Genomic DNA, 25,329 nt, shown 5'->3' with positions numbered 1-25,329 from the left:
GCACAATTGAAAAAGATATTGTTTATGTGCGGTACATTTCATCAGGCAAACCACTTACTCGTTTTGTGGATTTGGCCGAGTTAGAACACGCAGATGCTCCAGGTGTGCATGATGCTCTAATTAAATCATTAGAAAGTGTGAAGTTGAATGAAGATGTTAGGTAATATGCTGGTGTTGCTGCTATCATGAGGGAAAATATTCCCCACCTCATATCCATTCATTGCATTGCTCACAATTTGGAGTTAGCTGTAACTGATGCAGTAAAAAACACATATATCAAAGGACTGTTTGAAAAGACCATTAAAGGGGTTGTAAAATTTTACAGCCGTTCTCCAAAACACAGAAGAGAGCTGGTTGAATTGAGCCATTTTTTTTAAACTTCAGCTGTTCAAATGGGAAGTGCATCCCAAATTAGGTGGCTGTGTAGTCAGCAAAGAGTATTATCAGCTTTAAAAAAGAACTTTCATCTAATTGTCTTACATCTTGAGAGTGCTGCAACGGAAAAGAATAATGAAAAATCCGCCAAGATGAAGGGGTACTTGGAAGAACTAAAGCTTGTTCGCTTTGTTCAAGCTCTCCATTATTGGCTAGATATTGTTGACATTTTAGTGACAGTGTCAAAAAAAATTTCAATCTGACGATTTCACAATTTTGGATGTGATCACCACTTTGGAGGCTTCTTCTTTACAGTTAGAAGCTCTGCAACATACTGATGGACCGCACATGAAGGCTTTTAAAGATAATTTCAAAAGTAATTCCTTTCAGAATATTGAACTTAAAGGAAAAGAACTCCAAATTGAAAACCTTATTGATGATGTGTTGTAGTGTGTTGACAACCGTTTTCAAAAGCTTCAAAATTCAACCCCAATTTCTTTATTCAACACTTTCAACTTCAACTATTGGCCATTAGAAAACCCTACTGCTTTGGCTGCTTATGGCAATAGTGAAATTGCTGAACTTTGTAATCACTTCAGCCAAAACCTAAGTGACGATGAAACTCGTTTGGCCATGAGTGAATGGGCAGGTTTCAAAGCAATGATCGACAAAATGCGGGCAGCATCTTCTAATCTTCTGGCTGTTTATTCTTACCTTTTAAAGAGTAAACAAGAAGAATTCACTAATATTCTTTTGCTTGTAGAGATTATGCTCTGCATTTCTCCCAGCACATCTGCATGTGAGAGGGGATTCAGTGCCATGAACCGTATAAAAAGCCCTCTTCATTGCAGTTTATCCACAGAGACTGTTAGCAGTTTAATGAGAATAGCAATTGATGGTGTTTAATCAGATAATTTTGAGCCATCGGCAGCAATCGAACACTGGTTGTTTAACACAAAAGGAACTAGACATATTGACGGACATGCATGCCAACAAACTGTGTAGTTATTGTCTGATTAATGGCTAATGCTATATATGACAAATTTAAAGGTTTTTATTAATATACAATAAAAAAAAACGGCATGTAAAAATTTTGTCTGGGCATGTACTTATTAGACAAACATGCCCGGCTGGGCATGTAAAACTTTCAAGATTTTTCTAGCCCTGGCACAGTAGCACGGCGACAGCTGATCCCATACATGCTCTATAGGGGACAAGTCGGCAGAGGGGCTGGTGGTGGAAGAGTCTCAAAAGGACGTAAAAGGTCTTGAGCAACTCTAACTGTATGTGGGTGAGTATTCTCTTGCTGGAAAGTTGCTCCTGGAGGGCCATTCAGGGACGGTCCTGGATGTGGTTGCAGATTGGCATTAACATAACGCTGGCTCGTTAAGGTTCATTGTACCACAACTAGAGTGAACTGGCTATCATATGCTATATCCTCCCAGACCACTTTGCCTGCTGTGCGGGTAGTGTGTCATACGATAGAATGGGTGGACTGGTACCTTTCTCCAGGGCACCACCTTTTGCCAGTCGGTGACATCCCACATCGCTCTGGCTTCGCACCATTGCAGACGGAGTTGCCATGTTTCGGGTTTAAAAGGGGAAAAGGGCGCTTGGTTAGCAGATTTACTTCCGCAAGACATTTAAAAATGGTTCAGAGAACAACTGCTACCCCTACGTCTGCTTGAATGGTGAAACAAGTCACTGTGAGATCCACGAGCGCTTATCACACGATCCTTTCTCCTTGTGGTCTTCCCGGTCGCTCCAGACCATTTTTTTGCAGGTGGGTACCATCTTGTGTCCACTGTCTCCCAACGGTTTCTAACGGATCACTTCAAACGATCCACCTGGGCAGCAACACAGCTCGTAGGCCAGCCCGCAATTTTCATGCCGATGGTCAAACCTCTTTCAAACTCGCTTAACTGTGAGAAACCTTTTATAACTCGTTGTCATCCTTTACTCATAAAGGTTCTCCGAAAATCCGGCTGTAATCGTAACATTTACAAATCTTAAATTATGCACTGGTTTATGTAGCACCTTTTTCCTGATTTCACCGATACTGAAGGGTAAACGGTCATGCGCATTGACACCAAGCTTGGATCATTTGCATATCAGATGTCACTCTTCTTATATGCAAAATTTCACTATTGTACCTTTCTTCTTTCTTAAGGTGCTATTTTCAATGCTCCTGAGTGTATATTGGCGAACCCTGTTCATGACTATGGCAATTTTTTTTATCAAGACATTCACACAAAAATGAATGCGTGTGTGATTGATGTTTTACCAAACAGGATTTTTTTTCGTTATGTGACAGGATGTGTCAAAATTGTGATGAGACTGCAAAATCCACAACTTGGATGAGCAATTTCTAAAAAAATAAAACAGCAATCAGTACAAATGAACTTCGCAGACGTGAATATATATTTAAATTTCATAAGAAACAAAGCCAGTAATGGTATACATTTATTTTAGCACTTCTTTATTGCTGCTAATGAAATAAGGGTAAGTGTAGTTAGTTTTGGTAATTATGAACAATTTTTCAGTAGAAATGTCGCCTTTTATGGGAGAAAATAACGGGCATCCCCTGGCCTGCCTTGTGCTTGCTTTTACTTATTTTTTCCTTTTTTAAAGTTAATGCGTAAAACAGTAACGTAATTCAATGTACTAATAAAGCAATGCTTTGTACCACTGCCTTGAGTAGTTAGTGAATTAAAAAAAATAAAATTTTGCTACATCATGTGTTTTGAGTGGGAGAAAGATTTACTATTCGAGTTGGAATTATAGCTGTATTTTATACAAGGTAAACTTAGTTGTTTGTTCAATGTAAACATTTTTAGAGCTGCTTTCCCAAAAGATGTCCCTTCCCTGAACTTCTCATCTCTTCATTAATTCTACAGTACTCATACAACCTTGAAAAGTACCCGAAAAAAATTCATTTTCAAGTGAAGCTTGAAAGGTTCCTTAGTTCAAAAATCATAGGGTTTTGCTTAAATTTTTTCAAAAGAATTTCAGTCCAATCTTCTGAAAATGTATTTGGTATGCAGTGTCACGAAATATTGTTTGAGAATTCAATCCTGTTTTTAACAATTAAAAATTATTTTGACACATTTTACCTTAGATTAGCTTCTTATGGGTTCAAATTCAATTAATAATCAAGGAATTAATATTTGGAACTAGGACAATGTTGAACTTAGCAGAAAATTTCTTCTCGTGTCTTCAGGGCTCCCAAATGGTTCGCTTTTTCCGCCAAAGTCCGTTTTTTAGAGCCTGCTTTAGACCACTCTTTAACATTTTGGTCCGCTTTTATGTTTTTACTTAAAAATTATATATTAAAAGCTTTCATTACTTTAAGAGATTCTCTGTCATAACATTTCTTTTAACAAGAAATGGGTCATTGGTCCACTGTCTTCAGTTTCAATGAAGTATGTTGATGCTGATGATTTATCATTAATTGATCACAATAAAAAAGAATATTTAGTTTACTCACATTTACGTCGTTGCTATAAGTAATCTATGTCAAAAGATGAACAAAATAAAACTGCCTACTCATTTGATCGGGAGAAATGAGGTTCTACTTATTTCTTGCATTTTATTTGCATGTGCTTTTTATTTTTAGGTTGATAGTAACAAAAAATTGGGAGAATGGGCTGGTTTATGCACTTTTGACAAAGAAGGAAAGGCAAGGAAAGTAGTTGGTTGCAGTTGTGTGGTTGTTGTGGTAGGTACAATTTTATTTTACCGATATTTTGCCGCTACTTGATTTTCCTTACTGCATGCTTTGATAGCTCGATTACAGTCGAACTCTACTATAGCAGAACCAATATGATGACCAGGTTTCCAACAGCTACTCATTTTGCATACTTGCTCAAGAAAAACTAGAACTTCGCAAAAGGGTTCATTTTACTACTCCACATTCTCCCTAAAACTATGAGAATCACCAATGTGGGCTTTGTTTTATTTTTATTTATCTTTTGAGCAATCTGAATTGCTTATTATCCTCATTTGACCGCCATTGACGTTCTAGTTCCTTTTTCAATGTTCTGACGTAATGATCATCTTTAGTAATGAATATATAAGACAACACCTCATCCATAATTGTAATGTATTTCAATTGTTAAATATATTTATTTATTTCATTTTACTTAAACTGCCGAATGGCTACACCTCATTGTTGAAAAGTAAAAGACCTCATGAAATCATGTTCCATAGATTTTTAATTTAATTGACAGACTTCTTGAGGTGTAACAGCATTATGTGTGATGTTAATAAAGTTTGGTTGATTTTTATAAGATAATGGAATCGAATTCATGTACACAATTAGGGAGTTTATACCTTCCCGACTTCCTCCTTACCTTAGGTTGGTTCAGGGCTGTCCAACTGCATAGAGCCCACCGGCCAGAAATATGGCAAAAAAAATTGATGTTTGAAAAAATTGAACAATAACCTCTTATACAATAACAATATTAATAGTTGAATTATTAATTATGAAACAATGAAACAAAAGGATTATAAAACAATTTGCTTTATTATTAATGAGAAAACTGAGGCCAATCCACCATCTTTACAAGGGCAGGAATGTCAACATCGTTGTTTGTCGTTGAAAGCCGAAAAAGGTCTAACAAGGAACTGTCGAAGAGAGAGCTCCTGTGACGATTGATAAAGTTCATTGACGAAAAAGCACTTTTGCATAAATATATGCTCCCAAGTATGGAAATTATTTTCAGTCCAAAGTCGCGTAGATTTGGAAACCGTTCAGTTGGAAGAAACTTAAAGAACTCGAGTCCCTTGCTTACCTGAAATGTTTCTCTCTTCCCTCCCTGTCTCCCCCCTACTACTATTTGTAGGAATTCGTTTGAACACCAGTGTGCAGGGCAGGACTGCTTGACCTTGACCTGTAGATGTAATTTACCTTTTTATCCCAATACAATGAAATAGTAAAACAGCGATTGAGAGAAAATTTCGGGAAGCTTGGCTTGAACAAAGAATGGTAAACTCGGATGCTTCTTGAAACCATAAAATATTGAAAAAAGAAATATGCTGAATAAGCTGGTGGCGAGCCGCACAATAAGTGTTGGCGGGCCGCCAGTTGCACAGTCCTGGGTTGGTTCATACCTTATAGTTTTGTCATGCCTCGACGAAAACTAACCGATGAAGAACATGATATCGCAATTCAGATTGCAAAAACATCTTTTGAGTGCAACTTGCCAGCATTCAAATGAAAAGGGCTATAAAATCCTCAAGCCTGTGTCTGACTAATATCAGCTGATCAAGTTTTTGTTAAAAATACTTAAAGTTATTAATACTATCAGCAATATCTCCATCCTTTGAATTATGGTAACACTAGTTTTTACCCGCGGCTTTGCTCACGTTGCTGTAGGTTTTTTTTATCGATTGTCTCCCCCTTTTAATATATGAAAAGTATGATTGAAAATGAAAATCGGGGGAGGGGGGGAGGTAAATAAAATGTTGGTGAACTGGGAAGTCACCCAAAAAATCATGCAACATAAATCAGGAAAACATTCAGGAGTTGTGAAGAAGTTAGTTTGGGTAATTCTCAAAAATTCCAATTTGAGTGAGGTCAACAATTCTTGAATAAAGTCGAACATTTCCCTTATAATCCCAATCCCTGTCAAATGATGTTCAGCGCTACACCGGCTATCTAAATTATTGTATAGCTTCTTTCGGAGAAATCGTCCCAAAATAGGGTCAACAGTTTTTTACACATCCTGATGATAATAATGTCTCTTTAAAATGAGATCATCAAACCTTTAAAACCCCCATCAGAAGGAAATCAACTGCTTCTAAATAACTTAAGCGGTCCTGATTAAATTACCAAAAAGTTCACAATAAAAATACCATTAAAATCAGAGTAAGCACAACAGTTTAAGTTCCCTTTTAAATGATGATAATAATACAAAACACTTCTCATTTTGAAAAGAGAAACATTCCCTAAAGTCTCTATTAGAATGATGATATCACCATTTTCAAATAACATTTCCCTCTGAAGATCTCCGTCATGATGAATTCCAAAAATCTACAATTACATGTAAAATCGACAATTTTTGGAACCTTTTCAAATTAGAGGGATCAGCTTATACAAAATCTGTTAATTTTACAAAGAAAAAAAAATCGGGACTCTTGTGATGCTCCTGCAAGCGATAAATAAGTGGTACTGCCAAATAAATATTATGCTTGTTTGTTTCTTAAAAAAAAAATTAAAAGCTGAAAATAAGTTTGATTTTAAATAATTTTGTTTGTTTTATCACAGCTAATTAGCATTGGTGTTGTGGGGAAAAAATATGATCGCTTCAGATAAGGTTACCAACTTCAAAATTATTGCCACTTAGTGTCTGCCAGCGTTAAACCTTTATAATGATTTAATTAGAAAATATTCTCAACATTTAACCAGCTTGTCAATATTTGCATTTTTACAATGGTGCAGTGTGATATTTAACTTATTTTGGGAGAAAATAATATGGATTTGATTTTTCGATGCTAACAAGGATGATTAACTTTAAATAAACTCTTTTACTTCCGTTTTTTTTTTCTTTAGATGTCTACATTTTGAAAAATGAAATCTTTTAACATCCGATATGAGAATCATATTTTGTTCTTTTTTTTTTAAGCTAACTTCGCTTTATTAGGATGCAAATAAATGAAAAGTCTCTTTATTTTTTTGTTAGAACGCTCATTTCAAGTTTTTAAAGCAAAATTCCATTTTCTTTTATGAAACAAAAATTAATGCTGAAATGCAATTTTAAAATAATTTTATCAAAAATATTTCTTTTACAAGCCGTTTCTATACTTTTGATGCCTTCACTTTGAGAATTGCGATCTCTTTGCATCCGCTATGGGAATCTAATTTTTTGAATTTTTAATGTTTAGTACACTTTGTCAAGAGGTCAACAAATAAAATCTTATTTTTGTTAAAATCACGGATTTTTTAAGTTTTAAACAAAATTTTGTGGTTTTTAAGTGTCTTGGGTCCAAAAGATAAATGCTGATCATTTGTCTGAATTTTGATTTTTTTGTTATTTTAAATACTGTACAGAAATATTTGTAGTATAATTTAACATAATGTAGAATGGTAAATAAATATTGATACTTAGGAGAGCGATGCCCCCCCCCCCAAATACTAGAAAAACACCCCAGAGTGATATTCTTGACGTAGAAGAGGAAATCACTCAACTTTAAGTTTAAATGATGCAGTTTAAGCCTTCTCTAAATTCTAAAATTTGTCTTAACAATATTTTTGAAAAATTATTTGATTTTTCACAAAAATGGACTTTGAAAAATCCTGGACAGACATCTGAATATCAATCAGTACTAGGAAAAATAATTATGTATTGCTCATTTAATCTGGAAATTAGGAAAATTTTCACTTTAGTAGTGTAGTAGACTTGAGGAACAGTTTAGCGGAAGAGGCTGAATGAGTAAAAGGGGTATAGATAGCGTTAAGAGGGCCATTGATCTTCATTGGGGACTAATAAACTGACTAGGAACCAGCCTGCTGGGCCCAGAGCCTCTAGCTGGTTGTCATATTTCTATTTGCATTTGGATATCAAATTTTTTTTAAAAAAATCCATTTATAAGGAATAAGTTACTCTGTCCATCCAACAATCTGTATGAAGACCACCTGGTTTTTGAATGAAAGTTTTAACATTAATTCCTACCATCAAGACAGAAAGATTCAAAAGTTCTCTGTAATTGTTTCAAAAGTATACTTTTTGATGCGATATGAACTGATGTGGGTGAGACCGTCAATCGCTTAGCAATTTTTTCTAATCGTTCTGTTGCTCTTTTTCCCCAGATAGTTAATCATTTATACATCCTTTGAATCTACTTGAATTTGAAAAACTGCCTGTCCTCATAATATTTTTTGAGTTGGCATTGTTTATTTTAAACAACTAATACAGGCATTTCAGGATAAGAATTTTTGCCGGGACAGTGGAGAAAACCATGGAAAAAACGGCAAACACCTAATTGCAAATAAAGTAGCTTTATATTGTTAATCAAGAAATAGTAACAATATAATATAAACGATGCACTTTAATATTTTAGTTAAAATATAAAAATATATATATTATAATTTCTTTAATTAAAGGCATAATGAAATCTTATGAAAAAAACCCTGTCAGAATTTAGAATGAACTACTCTAAAACTTAAATAGGATGGCAGGATAATTTAATTTTTTATGGGGTAAAGCAAAGGGATTTAAAATTAATTTTGTCACATAGATGGCACTAGCACAACTTTTCGTTGGTTTTGGTTCGTTGGTTAGGGAGAACGCGATAGGCATTTAGTATTTAGGAGGCGTTAGTTTGTCACTCACTTTGTATTTGTACTGTTAAAACTTTAAATTTTGCTTTGAAAAGTGAAAAACAAAAGAAAGATGGGGACATTGATTAGGCATATCCAACACATTTAATGTGAATATCATATTAGATTGCTAAGTTGTTTCACACATTAATTTTTTAAATATGTGATCAAAATACAATTTTTGGGCAAAAATTTACTGTTTTGTATATGGTTGGTTATATATATACAAAGCAGAATACATACAGAAAAGTATTTTAGTTGAATTTAAATTTTTGAAATAAATACCCGGGTAAAGACCGATTTTGGGTATTAACCCGGGTAATATACCCTGGGTATTTACCCCTAAAAATAAATACCCAGGTATTTTACATCACTATTTGTCTTAGATGTTACAAACTGAAATATTATGTTAATGTTTTGAAATTTAGAAGTAAAAATGCTCCATAACTTTAAAAGTAAGTTTAACTTATTTTTTTTAACTAAAAAATAATTAAATTAAAATTTTATCAAAATCTTTTCGTGCTTTTAGTTTTATATAAAAGGAAAAAAACTGTAAGTTAACACAAAATTTATTTTTGCCACTTTGGCAAAAACCGTGGTTTTTTCCGCCCCCGGCAAAAACTTGCCAACCCTGAGGCATTTGGAATACAGTTTTTGATCCACCTGAAATCTTGGATTGTTTCTGTTTCGATGCTTCATTAAGTTTCCCTGCTTTAAGTACAAATCCTTGACGTCCCTTGATACATGTTGTTGCCTTATTGGCAGTCTGGATTTTCCCCAAAATGGTAAAATTTGATCATATGCTGGAAGAGTACTGTCTGATTGTTGGTAAGATCAAAATAAATCCATTTTTTCTATCCATTTTTTTTTATCGGCAGTTGATGTCACCAGCATCAAATCCCCAGAAGAAAAAATGACTTTTAGTTTACAGTGATATGGTTACAGTTAATACAGTTAGTGCCTTTTTTGAAAATAAATTGATTGCAACTAAGGCACTAGTGTATGTATAAATGGTTACATTTTAAAACAATGTAGGGGGCGCTAGTGGTCATAAACCTTTGTTTTAGTGAACTTTTGCTAAATTTTGGGCATGTTGGTAAAATTCAACGTTCTTGTTGGACCTCTAAATATTTTCGTAGAGCTATAAAATTTTACCAGTGGTTTAATGTCTACCATAGGAGAAACTTTTTAGAGGGTGAGACTTTCAACAGTTTTTTTTTTTTTTTTTTTTTGTCACTTTAATGCACAAGCCATATTATTGTAAAGTTTCATCAAAATCCATTCAGTAGTTTTTCCGTGAAAGAGTAACAAACATCCATCCATACAGACAAACTTTCACATATATAATAGTAGTAAGATTCTTATCTACCAATGAACCTTCTTGACTAATAAAAGATTTTCCAAAATTAGCATAGGCAAAAAAACAGCATAAGATCCTTATCAATGTTATCTGCAAGCCTTTGCTTTATTCTTTTTTCTTAATCCTTACTAAATATTGAAAACACCATTAGCTTTCCTTAGACTACAAGATTCTGTCAGCATGACTATGAGTCATTTTTAACTGACAAAAGTGACCTGCTTTTAATTCAGAACATCTTAACCTCTTGCTCTGAAACTCTCTTCTTTGGAAAGAAATATAGTATTTTTCTGGGGTTTTTTTACTTATTTTCCCCTGAACTGTGCCCACTGAAGATTAACATCATGATTTTCAAAGCTCGTGGGGGGGGGGGGAGACACCTTTAAACTTGCCTAAGTGCTACAAAACCACATTTCGGAAATTTGATACTCATCTGAAATTTTTGTTTGTAAACTTCAGAGTTAGGCCAGAACCTAACACAATTGTGATCACTGCCTCCAATATGATCTCCTCCCTTAATCCTCAACCCCTGATTAGAACTTCAATCATTACAAAAAAAAAAATAGATCTTTAACTGCAGCATGCGAAGTACCTTGGGTAACAACTTGATCTAAAAAGCAATTGCCTATCACTTTTAAAAAAATAATCTTTTCTGCTATTACTAAGGCGAGAAGCATCACTATCAGAACCTGAGAATTTTACTCGGACCCCCTCAACAATAATATCTAAGGTGTAACACTAAGAGGTGAAGTGATGCGGAGAAAAGTACCTGGGAAGTTGAAATCCCTCATCACGATGACTGAACCCTTTTTAGCCATATCCCAATCCTGATGTGTCTCTTCTACTTGATTCTGTTTGGTATTAGGTGGTTTGTAAATATTTCCCAAACATAACTTCCTACCCTTATTGCTCAACAACTCTACCAAGACCATTTCTATATAACATTAGGTTTATCACTCAGAACCATTTCATTACATGCAAAATTGTTTTTTTTTTTAATATAAAATGTAACTCTCCAACTCTCTTACCCAATTTGTCTTGTCTAAACTGATTTATACCCAGCAATATGTAAAAGATATTACTGTAAGTAGCTCAGGTCTGTTATTCTAGTAATATCTAGATTTTTCATCAAAAATAATGCTTTTTGCTATATTACATTAAGAGATAAGTTTATGTTATGATTAATCATACACTCACCAAGTCTTTTCTTGCACACTTAAATGACAATACAGCTACAAAAGTTTTGTATTTGCTTATAACTGTGAAGTGGACTTAATGAAAATTAAATATTGTGTTACAAAACGAAGTTCACCTGATGTAAACTTCCAATCTATTTTTTAGTTAATTTTTCTGATACAAAATGGGCATTTTTACTGATATAAAAAATGAATTTTTTTTTTTTTCACCCCTGTCAGTGTGATAGCTGTGAATAACAATTTCAATTCATTGTACTGTGGTGCTATATAATAATTTTCATTCATTGTATATAAAGATATGATTGTTTATCAATTATCAAACCTTTAAGTATGTTTTTTATTGGACGGGATGACATAGCATATTGTGATGCTTTTTGTTGGCATACTTACTGTTTAGACCTAAAGTTCAATGAATTAAAAGACCATTGTTTGAGGCAAATAAAAATGTATGAACATGTATGTAAGCGGAAATATTTTGAGATGCCTACACTTTCACAGTACCAGCTATCGAAATTTAAAGCCTTAAAAAATTCGGAATTTCGGAGTGCATATATGTATTATTTATCGTGTCTATTCCTATAGTGTCTAAAACTGATTCAACTTCTCTCTAACCTTTTTTTTTTTCATTCCAGGATTATGGAAAAGAAACTCAAGCACATGATGTTCTAACTGATTATTTTAAGTCCAAACGAGCATGATGTAAATAAAAGTAATTATTAACAAATGTTTGACTTATGAATCTTTTTCTTTGATGTAACATCATTTCACATTTGAGTATGTCACCTTCAGCCTACACAAATGGCTACTCTTGCTGCAATATAGTTTTTTTTGTCGTTGAATTAAATTATTTAGTGACATCCTATTAAATTCTTCACTCAATACTTTGTCCAAGGCTTTGCCGACGTTAACTAGGAGAGAAAACTCAATTAAAAAACATCTTAACTGTTGTTTTTTTTCCTCAAAAAAAAAAAAAGAAAAGCAACCTGAATTTGAATTTTATTTTTAATCTTCATAATGAAAAGAAAGGACAGCATAGAACCCGAAATCGGGCAACATAGACCAAAAGCAATTCAGAATATGGGTCATATTATGGATTGCTACCAAAATTTTTGTCGCAAAAATGATTGCGTTGATTGGCATTTTAAAAGCTCTGTTTTCTAATTGAAATAATTAGTAAATATATTGCGAGAGGAGAAATGAAGCTTTATCCTGAATTAATCATGAGCTGTGATTTGGCCTGAATTAATTAAAAGTATTTTATTTTACAATTATTATTATATAAGATATTGTCTTTGAAATTCAAAACAGTAAATGTATATTTTTAATATTAAAATGTGTATTTAACCATTTTAGCCAGAATTCATTCTACAATAAATAAAATGTTTTTACGAAAGTTACATTACAAAGTACACTGCATTAAATGTTTTTTTTTAGCTTTAGAACTTATAACAAAATAAATGTCATTTATATATAGTTATTATAAGGGCAGATACGAGTTTAATGGGTTTTTTTTTTTTTTTAAAAGCCCCCCCAAAAAAAATCCATTTTACAGGTTTATATTGATTTCCCCCACACATATTGAACAAGAAACAAATTAGGATTGGAAAAAGCTTCAAAGCTAGTCTTTTTTTTTTTTCAAGGCTTTCAACTAAATGAATTTTTTCTACAGACTGTTGGAGAAAACAACGGTTCTTTTGGTTTAAAGCAAAATATTTTTAATCTGTTACAAACAAAAACTGTAAAATTACATTTATAAATAAATATACAGGGTGTCCGAAAAGTCCTTGACACATTTAACCTAAAATACCATTGTTATGTGTCGAGGACTTTTCGGACACCCTGTATATGTAATGTATTCAACTCATTTCAGAAATATGTGTATAAATCTTTTTACAATTACACAAAATCAACTTTACATCACAATAACATGCATAAATACATAGCAACTTTTATGTTATAAATTAATATTATTTTTATGTTATTTAGTACTTTGAACAAAAAGCAAGTTTAGAAGCTTTTCCAGAGCCTAATCAATTTTTGAGTTATGAATGATATCTAAATGACGAAAATATTTTTTAAACTTCAATGCTGGATGCAACTTGTATGTCAGTAAATAAGCTGTAATTTAAGCCATGTTACACCACCACCATGTCTTTCCAAAATAAGAAAGGAGTCGAATATAGAGCAGCACTTTTTTTTTAAACTTTGTCAGTACAACAGCAATCGATTTTTTGACTGTTCAATCATGTACTGTTGTACATTTTGCTTTACTTCAATATTTGCAACATTGTGTATATAAAAATCAGCGTTATATAAGCTCAGAAAGAAAAAATATGAAAATTGTTCTTTTGAAAAGATTATGCTTAAAAATACAACTTTTACCTTTATTCGATAATTATTCATATTATGTTGGTTTTATAAAGTTTTTTTCTTGGATCTCCATTATATTTTATCTTAACCCGCATCACAACCACTTCTTGAAGTATTTCTTATCATAAAGGGTCTATATATACATGCATACTAATATGTTAATCAAGTCAAACATTTCAATCAATATTTCCCCGCAGAAAGCTATTTTAATTATTTAATTTATTTACAAGATTTTGTTCTTATCTCTTTAATTAATCAAGAAATTAGGTATAATGTGACTGGAATAACTGTTAATTACATGGAACCTTAATTACCTTCCGAAAATTGTTTTTCTCGCAAATAGTATTTAAACCAAAAAAACCTGGTTTAAACCAAAAAAACCAGGTTTTTTTGCTTTTTTGAAAAAAGAACTTTTTTTACCAACCCTGTTAAGCAGGCTTAGTTTATTTAAATCGAGTAATTTAAATTTTAAAAAATCATCGATTTAAATCAACTGATTAGAACCAAATGATTTTTGTAACAGAATAATTGATTAAAATCACTCTTGAAATAATATTACTTTTACTCCCAAATTAGTTTCGAACAAACTAAAAATTTGCAATTTTTCTTATATACCATGATTAATATAGTTAAGAAAATTATTTGATCATGTGTCTAGTAGAAAACGTAGTTGGTTTGAATTTTTTTTCTCTCTGAAGGGAATTACCTCGGTGTTTTGAGACTCCACTATTATTTTCGTTAAAGTGACAGCACATCATGTAAGATTTTTATATGTATAAATAATAAGAATTGTTGCAGACTGCAGAAAAATACTTTTTGATTTACAGTTTTAAAATAACTCGATTGTGGTATTTTTATCATCTTTGAACTACATTGTTAAGACATTGTTTTAGGCATATGAAAGTTGTAAGTCTCCCTCCCTACTCATAGTGGATATCTAGAAGACTACACAAAATTATTCATTTGTACTAAAAGCTACTGTCTTGAAAAGGTTGGTTGCCCTGAAAACTGCATTTTAGAGCAAATTCCCAATAGGCAATAACTATGAAAGAATCATTTTCATTGGAAAGGGTATGCAGGTTGTTTCACATGCATATACTTGTATGTTGTCTTTGAAGCACTTGAAAAATAGCTCTTTGAAATGGTAAATGATTTTATTGACTTAATAAAATGAGGTCACTCCCAGATGAATGAGAAGTATGTACATTGTAGAGGGAGAAAACTTTTGTTCACGTTTGTTGCTGCTGATCTTCATCTGTGGTGGTTTGTTCGGCTGATACTGCTTGGATTTGAACAGTCGCGGTGCCTCCTCCTGGAGCCTGTGTCAGGAAGACAGGGGTGGCAGTAGTGGCCACCTGGCCCCCAGGAGCTTGTGCCACCTGTTGGATCTGGTACACAGTCTGAAAGACAAAAAATTTACAGTTTTTAGGGTGAATTTAAACATTTTGTTTCAGACATAAGCTTTCTTCATTTAACAAAACTTCTGTCTGAAAAAGTAAAGTGCAAAACTGAACAATTTCCATGGAGGGATTAAAACCGAAAATTCTTCATGAAAAAGTTAGTAACAAATGACATATTTAAGTACCTTGCTAGGTACCCTTACTGACCAGTGGATGAACACTTAAGCGAATTTTCAATCATTGTTAAAAGTTGTAGCATTTGCCATATCACAGTAAAATCTTGTTGAATCCTGTATGTAAATATTTAAAAAGGAAATGAGAATTTTTACGGTTCTGCTTTTTGGGGAGGTTGAAATGAAATGAAGTGCTTTAACCCAGTGAATGAAACCCCAACCAGTAAGCATACACAGCATTGTCCAGTCATTTACTTTCTGGAAATTGGTAGAAAGAATTGCTGTCAGTTAATCTTTTTAAAAAAAGTTTTAACCCTTTACCATTTCATAAAAATTTTGAGGCATTTATTCACTGATTGGTCTACTTTATAAAATTCACTCTATTACCATAGTAGAATAAAAATGTATAGTACATACACAACTCAAGACTATACAGGTATGAAAACCCGTATAATATACAGTTGGTAGGGTAAAAATTGTAGTTTGTTCAGTTTCTTGATTAAGTAAATAAAATGTACAGTCAATTCACAATAAATAACTCTTATCTAAAGGGACTGACGAAAAACTTCTATTTATCGGAAGTTCGACTTACCGCTAGTTTCGGTTTTCGACATTTCAATATTAAAAACCATTGAATATTTTAATTAAGTACATGTAACAGACAAAATTACAGAGCTTAAGTTTTTATGCACAGTTTATTCAAAAATATTTAGAGAGAAAAAATCAAAAGCATGGTCTTGATTTCGGTACTGCTGGAACCACTTGAATAAATCTGATTCTACTTCAGGAAGAGTGCACATCTTCATTCGTTCCAAATTCGGATTCATTGCTCATACCGATATAGACATGAGAGCCAGTTCTCTCTCGTGCAATTAACCCTAGCGTCAATGACCGATACCCAAGTACCTTTTTGCGACTTTCATAATAATTTTTACCCTTTCTAACTAGGTCTTGGTAAAATTGCTTTTAATACTTGTTATTTATATGAATATGAACTAAAGAAAGTTTTATCCGTGTTTTCAGAAAAAATTTTTGGGGGGACTTTTTTAGCATTTTAAGTTTTTATACCTATATTCAATAAGCGGGTACCCATTACACTGTACATCAAAAAAATACCCCTTCGAAGTGCTTCAAACACCATTTTTGATGATTCTCATGTTAAATAAGCTCTTGAAATCAAAATCTGACCACCGTTTGCCTCCATCACTCCCCCCTCCTGGATATTGTGCCCCCAATTTTATCCAGTTTTCGGCAATTACTTATATTTGATAGGGAAAACAGCATTGTATTTATTCACCACTAATATTCTTCTGAAGCGTTAGAGAAGTGTATAGCTCAAAAGCATGAACATTTGTAGCAAGTTGCAATAATGAAGCAAGTACCCCCCCCCCCCCCAAAAAAAAATCCTCACAAACAATTTTTTTTTTTAAATAAAGGTTCATTTTTTATTATTTTTTTAAACTTATTTTCTTGGTGTAAAATCCAAAGTATTGGACTCGCTTCCCATGCCCAAAACATTTTTCACACTATAGAAAAACAAAATTTAATAAACACGTGAAAATATTACATACGAGTCACACTGCAGACCTTACACGGATAGAAACTTCCTTATTATTGACGTTTATTCAAATTACATTTACAGATGTAATTAAGAATTTAAATGAAAATAAGTATACTCATTTTAAGGTTTAATGTATTTTTATATTTCAGAGGGCACTACACCCATTGTTTCTAACCGTTTGATCAAACGCTTCAAAATATTTGATCAATCGTGTCAACAGATCGGATCAGATTTTGTTCTGTTATAAAGCTAAATAGTTGTGACTTTTAGTTGCTTTTATTATGATGTGAAGTGGAAAACAATATTGCGGCTTTTTTCTTTTTGTTGATGCACAAACATTGTTACATCATCAGTGATACCGAATTAGGAACTTTGTGTCTCTCGATATATAGGACAATAATATTTCAGTTGGAATGTACGATTTTTTTTTTTTTTTTTTGAGTATACCTACAAATGTCAGACGGCATAACAACAAAGGTTGAGCAAATGATTGTGAGAATAAAAATTACAGATAATATATTTCGGTGCAATGGGCCACATTTGATCTGCGGGCGGTTAGGTGAACATCACTGGTATAAATATATTTAAAAATACTACGAATTCACTATGAAATACCAAAGCGTAAGACCTAATACATCCAGTATTACAAAAAAACTGGAGAAACGCGTCTTTTTCTAAGGGACCATTTAGCGTGAAACGTAAAGATAAAACTTTGAAAAAACAATAAGCCATTTTGTTTTTTGGTAAAAATAGGATACACACATTTGCCAAGATGAGGGGAGAAGAAAACAATTTAATTAAATAGAAGAGAAGTCAGAAAAAAATTATTTTCCTGCTCTAAATCTTTGAAATTCAAAATGGGTACCCGATTATTGAGAGTAAGGGAAAAGTTTGGTAATTGACGCTAGGGTTAATTAGATGGATCATCCTGTGGTAGAAAAGGATTACTTTTTAACCAACGATCGTCCGCCATTTTATAGGCAAGAACTTCCCACTGCACATTCTATAAGCTTACTATTGGTTCATTTTTGCGGGGGATTTTGCAGTTTTGAAGTATTACTTTCAATGGAACATCTTTTTTTTTGGAAAAAAATTGTCTCAAAATCATTTTCTCTCGGAAATTAACTATTGGTAGTAAATCCAAAACAGAAAATAGATTTCGAAATCTCCCTAATTTGTTACTCATTTTTAATTCGGCATTGTGTGAAACATGAAAGTCATGACCTTTGTCGTCAACTTTATGGTTTTTTGGATTCTGGGTAAGTCAGTTTGAATCGCTACAAGGATTTTTTAGGCTGCATCTTGCATCCTATATGAATTCCCAAATTTTTTTAAAAAGTGATTTCAAATTGAACATGGACATATCTGTGTAATTTACCGTATGAAAATTTCCATTTGTAGGCAAATTTATGTGTACTCTTGGTTTTTAATGAATAGGCTTGTTAGACGTGCCGGTTTTCGAGCAAAATCCTGGTGTCCCGGCCGGTTTACTTCACGTCCCGGAAAAGGATAAATTTGATTACAGATGACCCAAAAAGTAGAAAAATAATTAACTGTGTAGGATTATTTAGGATAATTACATTGTCATTTAAAACATAGACTTGTAAAATTAACATCGGATAAGGTTGTGAATATTTTTACAGTAAGATTAAAACCAAAAAAAGACTTTCTTTAAAAAGTGCTAGCGAAAAAAAGATGGATACAAATATTGTTCAAGTTTAAATTTCTTATTCATAGTATTTCTTCTTACTAAAATAAGTATTAAATATTAACGGGTAAGAAAGAGTTTTTAAATCTATCTGCTTGTGTCGGTAATTACTACCCCAGGTTTACGCTGACGTTTAATAACCATTTGTTCATAGCATTGAGAATGAACTACCCTCTAAAACACGTTAAAAACCAGCCAGGGGTGTGTTCCTTTTTGAAATCTAGCAACGTAGGGGGGGGGGGGGTCCCGGTTGAACATTTTAGAAATCTTGTAAGCCTAGTAATAAATTATAAAATCTAAGGAATCAAAATTGATATTTCGGTTTTGAAATCATGATAGCCATGATTTATTACTAGCAATCAGAAATAGTACTTTAAATTATAAGCAGTTATAGTTACAAAATATTTCTTATGAACAAAAATGACCTAAGGTGCATCAGGTCTGTAAATCCCACAGTCACTTTCTGATACGAATCAATAACAAATATTCTGCAGTAAACTATCATAAATCACAAATATGAACAACTTGCAATGAAATTGTTGATGAAACACAAACATTTGCTATTAATTCCCTATATTATATTCCAGCGCTCCCCAACATTTTTGTACCTAGAATACTAGTATGTACCAACATACTAGAATAGCGTCTCACCGCGGACACTATTAATTTTTTTCAAGGTGTTATTAAAGATGTGAACATAGTAAAAATATAGCTACACAATATATGAAATAAAAAGTAATATTAAGGTAATCTTACTTATAAAATAAGTGATAAATGATAATGAAATAATGCTAAATAATCAAAGTGAACTTTATATGAAGTCCGTAACATAAAATGTTCAAAGTCGACAAGATTTTTTTGGTCATTGTTTCATAATTAGTCGAGCAGTATAATTTTACAGGATAGTAAGTTATCATCATGCTGCTCACCTGTACTGCCAGGGGAACGTATAGCCAGGCCCGGATACATAAATTCTGCCTTCCCCCCCTCAAAATATCACCAGGGCCCCAACGTAAATTTTTGATTGATCTAAAAGTTTTATGTCCTCAAAAATGCAAATCAAATAGAATTTTTTGAGGGACGCATGGCTGTTTGTGTGTTATACATAATTACATAAAAAGTTTTTTTTTTTCCAAGAGTTAATTTTTTCGATGCCGAAAAGGCTAACTTGAGTTTTATCCACAAAAAAAAAGATAAGAAACAAACCAAATGCACTTCCAACACCGATTTTTTTGCCTATAAAATGGCAGTTGAGACTAGTTCAAAAGGGATCATTTTCCCCTTCGCAGTTCCCTAGGATGATCTATCTAGTTAAGTGAGCGCAAGCGAACCGGTTCCCATGTCTATGCTTCTACCGCTTTAAAAGTTTTTTTTTCTTTTTTTTAAAATATTATTGACAGAGTACTCGCTGAGACATCTTTAATAGTAAAGAAAACTCACTCAGGAACTTATCAGCAAATAATCGAACTAAAGATTGAAGGGGAACGCATTTTAATTTAGGTCAGCTTTTGAAAAAAGGTACAATCAGTTGACAACTTAAAAGCAACAGTACAGTACAAGAAAAGAAAATAAGCTAACTCATTTCCGCATGTGTAACTGCTTTATTGCACATTGGCTCAAAAGGTGCTCTTCTTGCTCTAGAGGTCTATTGTGCGGGAATTGCAAGTGAAGGTGGATTGATTTTTCTCTCATGGTCACTTTTCTTTTTTTCTTTTTCAATCGTTCTTTTGAAATAAATTTCGAGTCATCTTTGAAAAAGCTTCGAGTTAAAGGAAGTTAACTTTGAGATATTGAGAATAATTAGCATGGAATTACAGACAAAAGGGTCGGGACTTGATAAAAACTTCGAGTTATACTACCCAAATTCAAAATAATAGAATATCAGAACTGTTCGACACAAAATTTGTTCCTGAGTCGGGGGAAAAAAATGCATGCAAATTAAAAAGACTAAAACTCATTATTCATGAATGGGTAAATCAATTTAAACAACTTTTCAGATGTTATTTTATTAATTTATGGATCATTAACACATTGGAAAAATAGATAGATTTTTTTATATGGGTCAAAATATTAGAATAATCTATTCATTCTATGTGAATTTTAAAAAGTAGTGGAAATATTCATACCTGTTACCCTATAGTTTGTCACAAGTATGGAGCTTGGCGCGCGAATAATTTTACAATTTTACGCTCTTTTAAAAGCCTTTTACTGTTCAAAATGGGTCGTCACGGAGATAAATAGGAAAAAAATGAAGTTACATATTGTATCATTTCTTAAAGTTAGAAAAAACTATCCAACTCAATTCAAATGAACATTTTACAATCTATGGTATGTAAGATTTTAAAGGAATATAGAAGGACTGACCAACTAAAAAGTAAACGAGGTAGAAAGGTTGTAATACCTGGCAGAGATGAACACACATTAAAGTAATTTGTCCAAAATAATCTTTGAAAAATGCTTCTTATGTCCATAAGTGTTGGACAGAATGTATAGTTATCTTATCCACACCAACTACACTTTGACGGTTGCATAAACTGCAGTTTTAATTGTCGATCCACGAAGTAAGACCAAAAATAAACATGAAGCAGAAACGTGCACAACTCTCCTGGAGTAAAGAGAAGCTCTAACAGGGGCAACAAGGTTGGAAACATATTATATTCAGTGGTGAATCTTTTTTTTTAAATATCTGTGAACAAAAAAAAGGTGTTCAGGTTTGACATTTAAAAAGAAAAGTAAATGAGAAACCTTGTGCAAGACGTTCTCTCCACTTTGACACATCCTTCTTGGTTTGTGGGTGCATGATGGCTGCTGGAATTGGGAAGTTTTATGTATCTTAAAATAAAGCAATGCGTCACTTTCGCTGTTTATCAATAATACTGTATGATACTTTATCGGAGGCACGGCAGTTACACATTTTATTTTTCAGCAAGATTCTACTCTGTGTCACATCTCTAAATCAACTCGGAGGTTTTAAACACAAAGAGGAATTTCGGTATTAAACTGGTCAAGCAACTCTACCAATATCAATACGATCAAGAATTTGTGGTACCGTCAAATCTAAAGAAAGCCCGCTAACAAAATTGAGCTTGTTGCTGCATTGAAGAGGATATAGAAATTGTCAGAAACGATTAATGGGAAAAGGTGGTAGAATCCATGTGAGGAAGGATTAAAGCATTGAATCCAGCAAAAAATGATGCATTCTAGTATTGATATTGTTCATTTTGAAAGTGTTTTTACCCCCTTTAATTTAAATATTCTAATTTTTTCACTCACTATAAACTTTTGGATTTATTGAGCAATCGCGATTGCTTATTGCTTTCATTTGACTGTTTTTGGCGTGCTATCATTTTATTTCCCACTGGCGCCACCCTCTGAAAAGCACCACCCGTCAGCCGGCCTCACGATGCTGCTCCTCTAGCGAAAACCGTCTCCAGGTTGCGTCCATATCCTACACACACACGCAATATGCACCTACACACACGCACACATACCCCTACACACAAACACATACACACACGCATACATACAAACACCTACACATACACACAACTACCCACACATTCATGCCTGCACACAGACACAAACACATATGCTTACACACACATACCCCGCCCCCACGCACACAAACACTCATACACACACTCATGCCTGCACACAGACACAAACACATATGCCTACACACATACACATAACCCCACACACAAACACACACGCCTACACACACACATACTCGTGATTGCGAAAAACATAATTTGAATTCAAGATGACAAAATTCAAATTAAATTTTTTTTTTTAATTCTTTCTAAGATTATTTTTAATTGAGTATATTTGAAATGAAATGCACACTTTAAGGTCTAAGAAAGGTGGCACGTTCATTTAAATGCCTAATTTGCACTTACATTTGGTTAGAATAAACTTTTTTTCAAAAAGTGGGAAGTATTCTATTATTTTGAATTTGGGTTGTAGTAATGTTCGAGTTATCGCAAATTGACTGTAGAAATTAAATTTCAAATTGTGATCAGGTCCTGAATGAAATGAAACAAGAATAGCAGTCATTTTATTCAATGAAAATTTTAACCAATATTGAAACTAAAGTAACTGAAAGAATAATTAATGCATTATCATTAGGATTTTTTTCCCCTATACATTTTCTACATGAAGCTTTAAAAAGATGATAATTTTGGAAATTCGAAAAATAGTAGAAAAACAATTTTTTAAACTTATGAAATAAAACTCTTTAATAATGACCATGTCCGGACAATAAAGTTTGAAAATGAGCTGAAACTCTCAAATTCTCTTTTGTAAACAGTGCTGTTATGCATGAACTCTGATAAGTCGACTGCAGCCCCCCCCCCTTAAAAAAATTTAAAAAACTCTCTTCTTGTAATTTTGGGCGGAGAAACCTAAATGCTTTCTGATGGGCACATGTTGTCTATGCACTGTTGCACTAGATCTTTCGACAACATTCATCATTTGAAAGTGAAACAACATCTAGGTATATTTGCCAAATACAGTTAAATCCTGTTATAACAAACTCCAAGGAGTTCAGGCACTGATAAAATTTTTTGTTGTAAAGGAATCACCTTACAACTATTTTTATTAAAACTTTAATTTTGCAAATCTATGCTGGAAATTTTTTTTGACATGTAACATTTACCGTTACCATCTAAAATATAATTAAACATTTTTTTTTTCTGAAAACAACAGAGAGAAAAATATTGGAACACTGACGTTTTATTCATTGATCATCAGAGGAAGTTTTTTTTTTTTTTTTTTTTTTTTTTGTACAAGAAGGACCTCATAAAAGATTCTAATTTATAAACTTCACTTTATTGACCACAAGAAAACTTGAAATCTTCCTGATCCCCTTGGGAATTTACAGGGTGCCTCATGTTTGGCACATAGAAATCGACTGAGCATGGCAAGACACTGGCTTTTGGTGTCTAATACCAGCTTATGTTTCAGCATGAGTGGATTTCCAGCTTGAGTAAAGCTACCTTGAATGAGTCTGTTTTAAAAGTACAAACTTAGTTTGCAAGTTACGACTCATTAAAGTCTTTTTTAATTTGCAAAAACTAAAAAATATTCAAATTGACATTGAGAAAAGCATTTTGTTGTAATGAATTTTTGTTAAAACGAAGATTTTTTTTCATTATCTTAATAGGTTTTAAAACGGGACGTAATGGATATTTCATTGTATCGGTATTCAATGTAACGGTATTTCACTGTAAACCAAAGTAAATCTTATATTATAGCATAGACAGGGTAGTATATTCTTTTTAGATCCGAAGAAGATAGGGGAGAGCCGATAAAACTAATAACATAATAAAGGCAAGTAAAAACAAGTGTTTGGTTATTCGTTACAGACATTTATGAACCAAAACATATTCGTTAGGAAAATATATAAAGTATGACTAACTAAAAACCATAAAACCTTTGAAAAATCTGATGGTGAAAACTAATGATTTTGCAAGTTTGCCTTGACATTCATGACAGGTATTTACTGAATTTTTCAGAAAAGTCGACTCCTATGATATGTTGAATGGATGCTAAAATTACGACTTGTAAGTTCTGAGACCATGCCACATGATAAGGGAAGTATTTGTGCAGCCATACTGTTAGTGAGTGGTTATAATGTAGGAAATGTTAATAAGCAAAACAAACCTGGGTTTGCTGCTGTTGTGTAAGATGTTGGTTAGCTTGTTGGAAGACAGCTCCCTGTTTGAAGAAGAAAAAAAAACACGTGAATCAAAGCTGGAACAAAAAAATCATTAGATTGTAAGCAGATCAAAGAAATCAATTGTGTTTGCTTTCTAATTTTACAGATAAAACACTAACCATGCATGAAAACATAAGTAATGATAGCAAAATTGTTTCACATCCATGATCTTCCATTCCAATACATCATGTACCACTACGTAGCGATCTCAGAAAGATAAAATAACACTGCTTTTAATGATAGATAACTGAGAAAACAGCTTATTTCAACTGGTCAAATTTACCATTAATGTAATAATTTATTCTTGCCTACTTTCTGACCAGCAATGAGATGGAAAGTCTTAATATATGGGTTACAGGCAGAAATGGATGCATCTATAAATTTTCAGGGAAGCCAGCTTTTACAGATGTGTGTTACCCTCTAAATAAAGCAGAGCCACACTGAAATGAACAAAACATGTGCTTTGAATTTTTACTTTCCCCCCTCATTCTTAACAGACTGCAATGTCTATTGTATGACCTGAAACCCAGGGTTCAGTTGTCATATGCATGGATCAATATTTTGCCTTCCAGAGGTGAAAAGCAGTTGCACAGGTACTGTGATGGAAACAAACAAGCAAGCAATCAATCCATTAGATTTTTTTAAAACAGATTAAGGCAGATTTTACGAATTAACAAGCATATGTTCTGTTTGAAACATTTTAAAAATCAGATTACACCAGAGGTGTTTATGATCCAAAAATTTTGGGTTGGCGTTTTACGAAAATTTTGGGCTGACAACACATTTTAAAATTGAAAAAAATATTTTCAAAAAAAAAAAAAAAATTTCCCATGATTTTTGCACGCATATTTGAAGGGTTTTTACCGATGGGGCTCGAGTTTCCTCATAGTTACCAAAAATTTCACACTGTCTTTAGAAAATTTTACTTGAGTCCACTGACACCCCTGGATACTTATAAAAATATTTTTTCTACCATTTCCTACATTTTCACTGAAATATTAAAAAAAAATTACATAAGAATTTTGAATAATGTGGTGAAGGGGTTTGAGAGAGATCTTATATCTCTAATCAATTTACATAGTTAGAAACTGCGGTGGACAATTGCAAAGCAATATAATTGATTGTCACTATTGTAAATCTGGCATGAAAA

General features: G+C 32.9%; 2 protein-coding genes across 3 annotated transcripts in view; one reads left to right on the top strand and one right to left on the bottom strand.

Moving 5' to 3' along the window:
* LOC129221929 (40S ribosomal protein S12-like) overlaps positions 1-11,972 on the top strand; it is a 28,240-nt gene extending 16,268 nt beyond the window's left edge. The window contains exons 4-5 of the mRNA XM_054856310.1: positions 3,992-4,093; positions 11,881-11,972. Of these exons, the coding sequence (XP_054712285.1) occupies positions 3,992-4,093; positions 11,881-11,946 (168 nt within the window). The 3' untranslated portion in view covers positions 11,947-11,972. The remainder of the gene's footprint in view (positions 1-3,991; positions 4,094-11,880) is intronic.
* A 2,801-nt stretch (positions 11,973-14,773) lies between these two features.
* Positions 14,774-25,329, bottom strand: part of LOC129221954 (nuclear transcription factor Y subunit gamma-like) — a 61,545-nt gene continuing 50,989 nt past the window's right edge. For both annotated transcript variants that reach the window (XM_054856349.1, XM_054856350.1), the window contains exons 10-11: positions 24,125-24,178; positions 14,774-15,018 (exon numbers count right to left, since the gene is read on the bottom strand). In XM_054856349.1, coding sequence (XP_054712324.1) covers positions 14,848-15,018; positions 24,125-24,178 — 225 coding nt within the window. In that variant the 3' untranslated portion in view covers positions 14,774-14,847. The remainder of the gene's footprint in view (positions 15,019-24,124; positions 24,179-25,329) is intronic.

Source organism: Uloborus diversus, chromosome 5, assembly GCF_026930045.1.
Source record: "Uloborus diversus isolate 005 chromosome 5, Udiv.v.3.1, whole genome shotgun sequence".
Lineage (NCBI taxonomy): Eukaryota > Metazoa > Arthropoda > Arachnida > Araneae > Uloboridae > Uloborus > Uloborus diversus.
The sequence above is the reverse complement of the archived record's forward strand: the minus strand, read 5'-3'. Positions and strand labels throughout refer to the sequence as shown.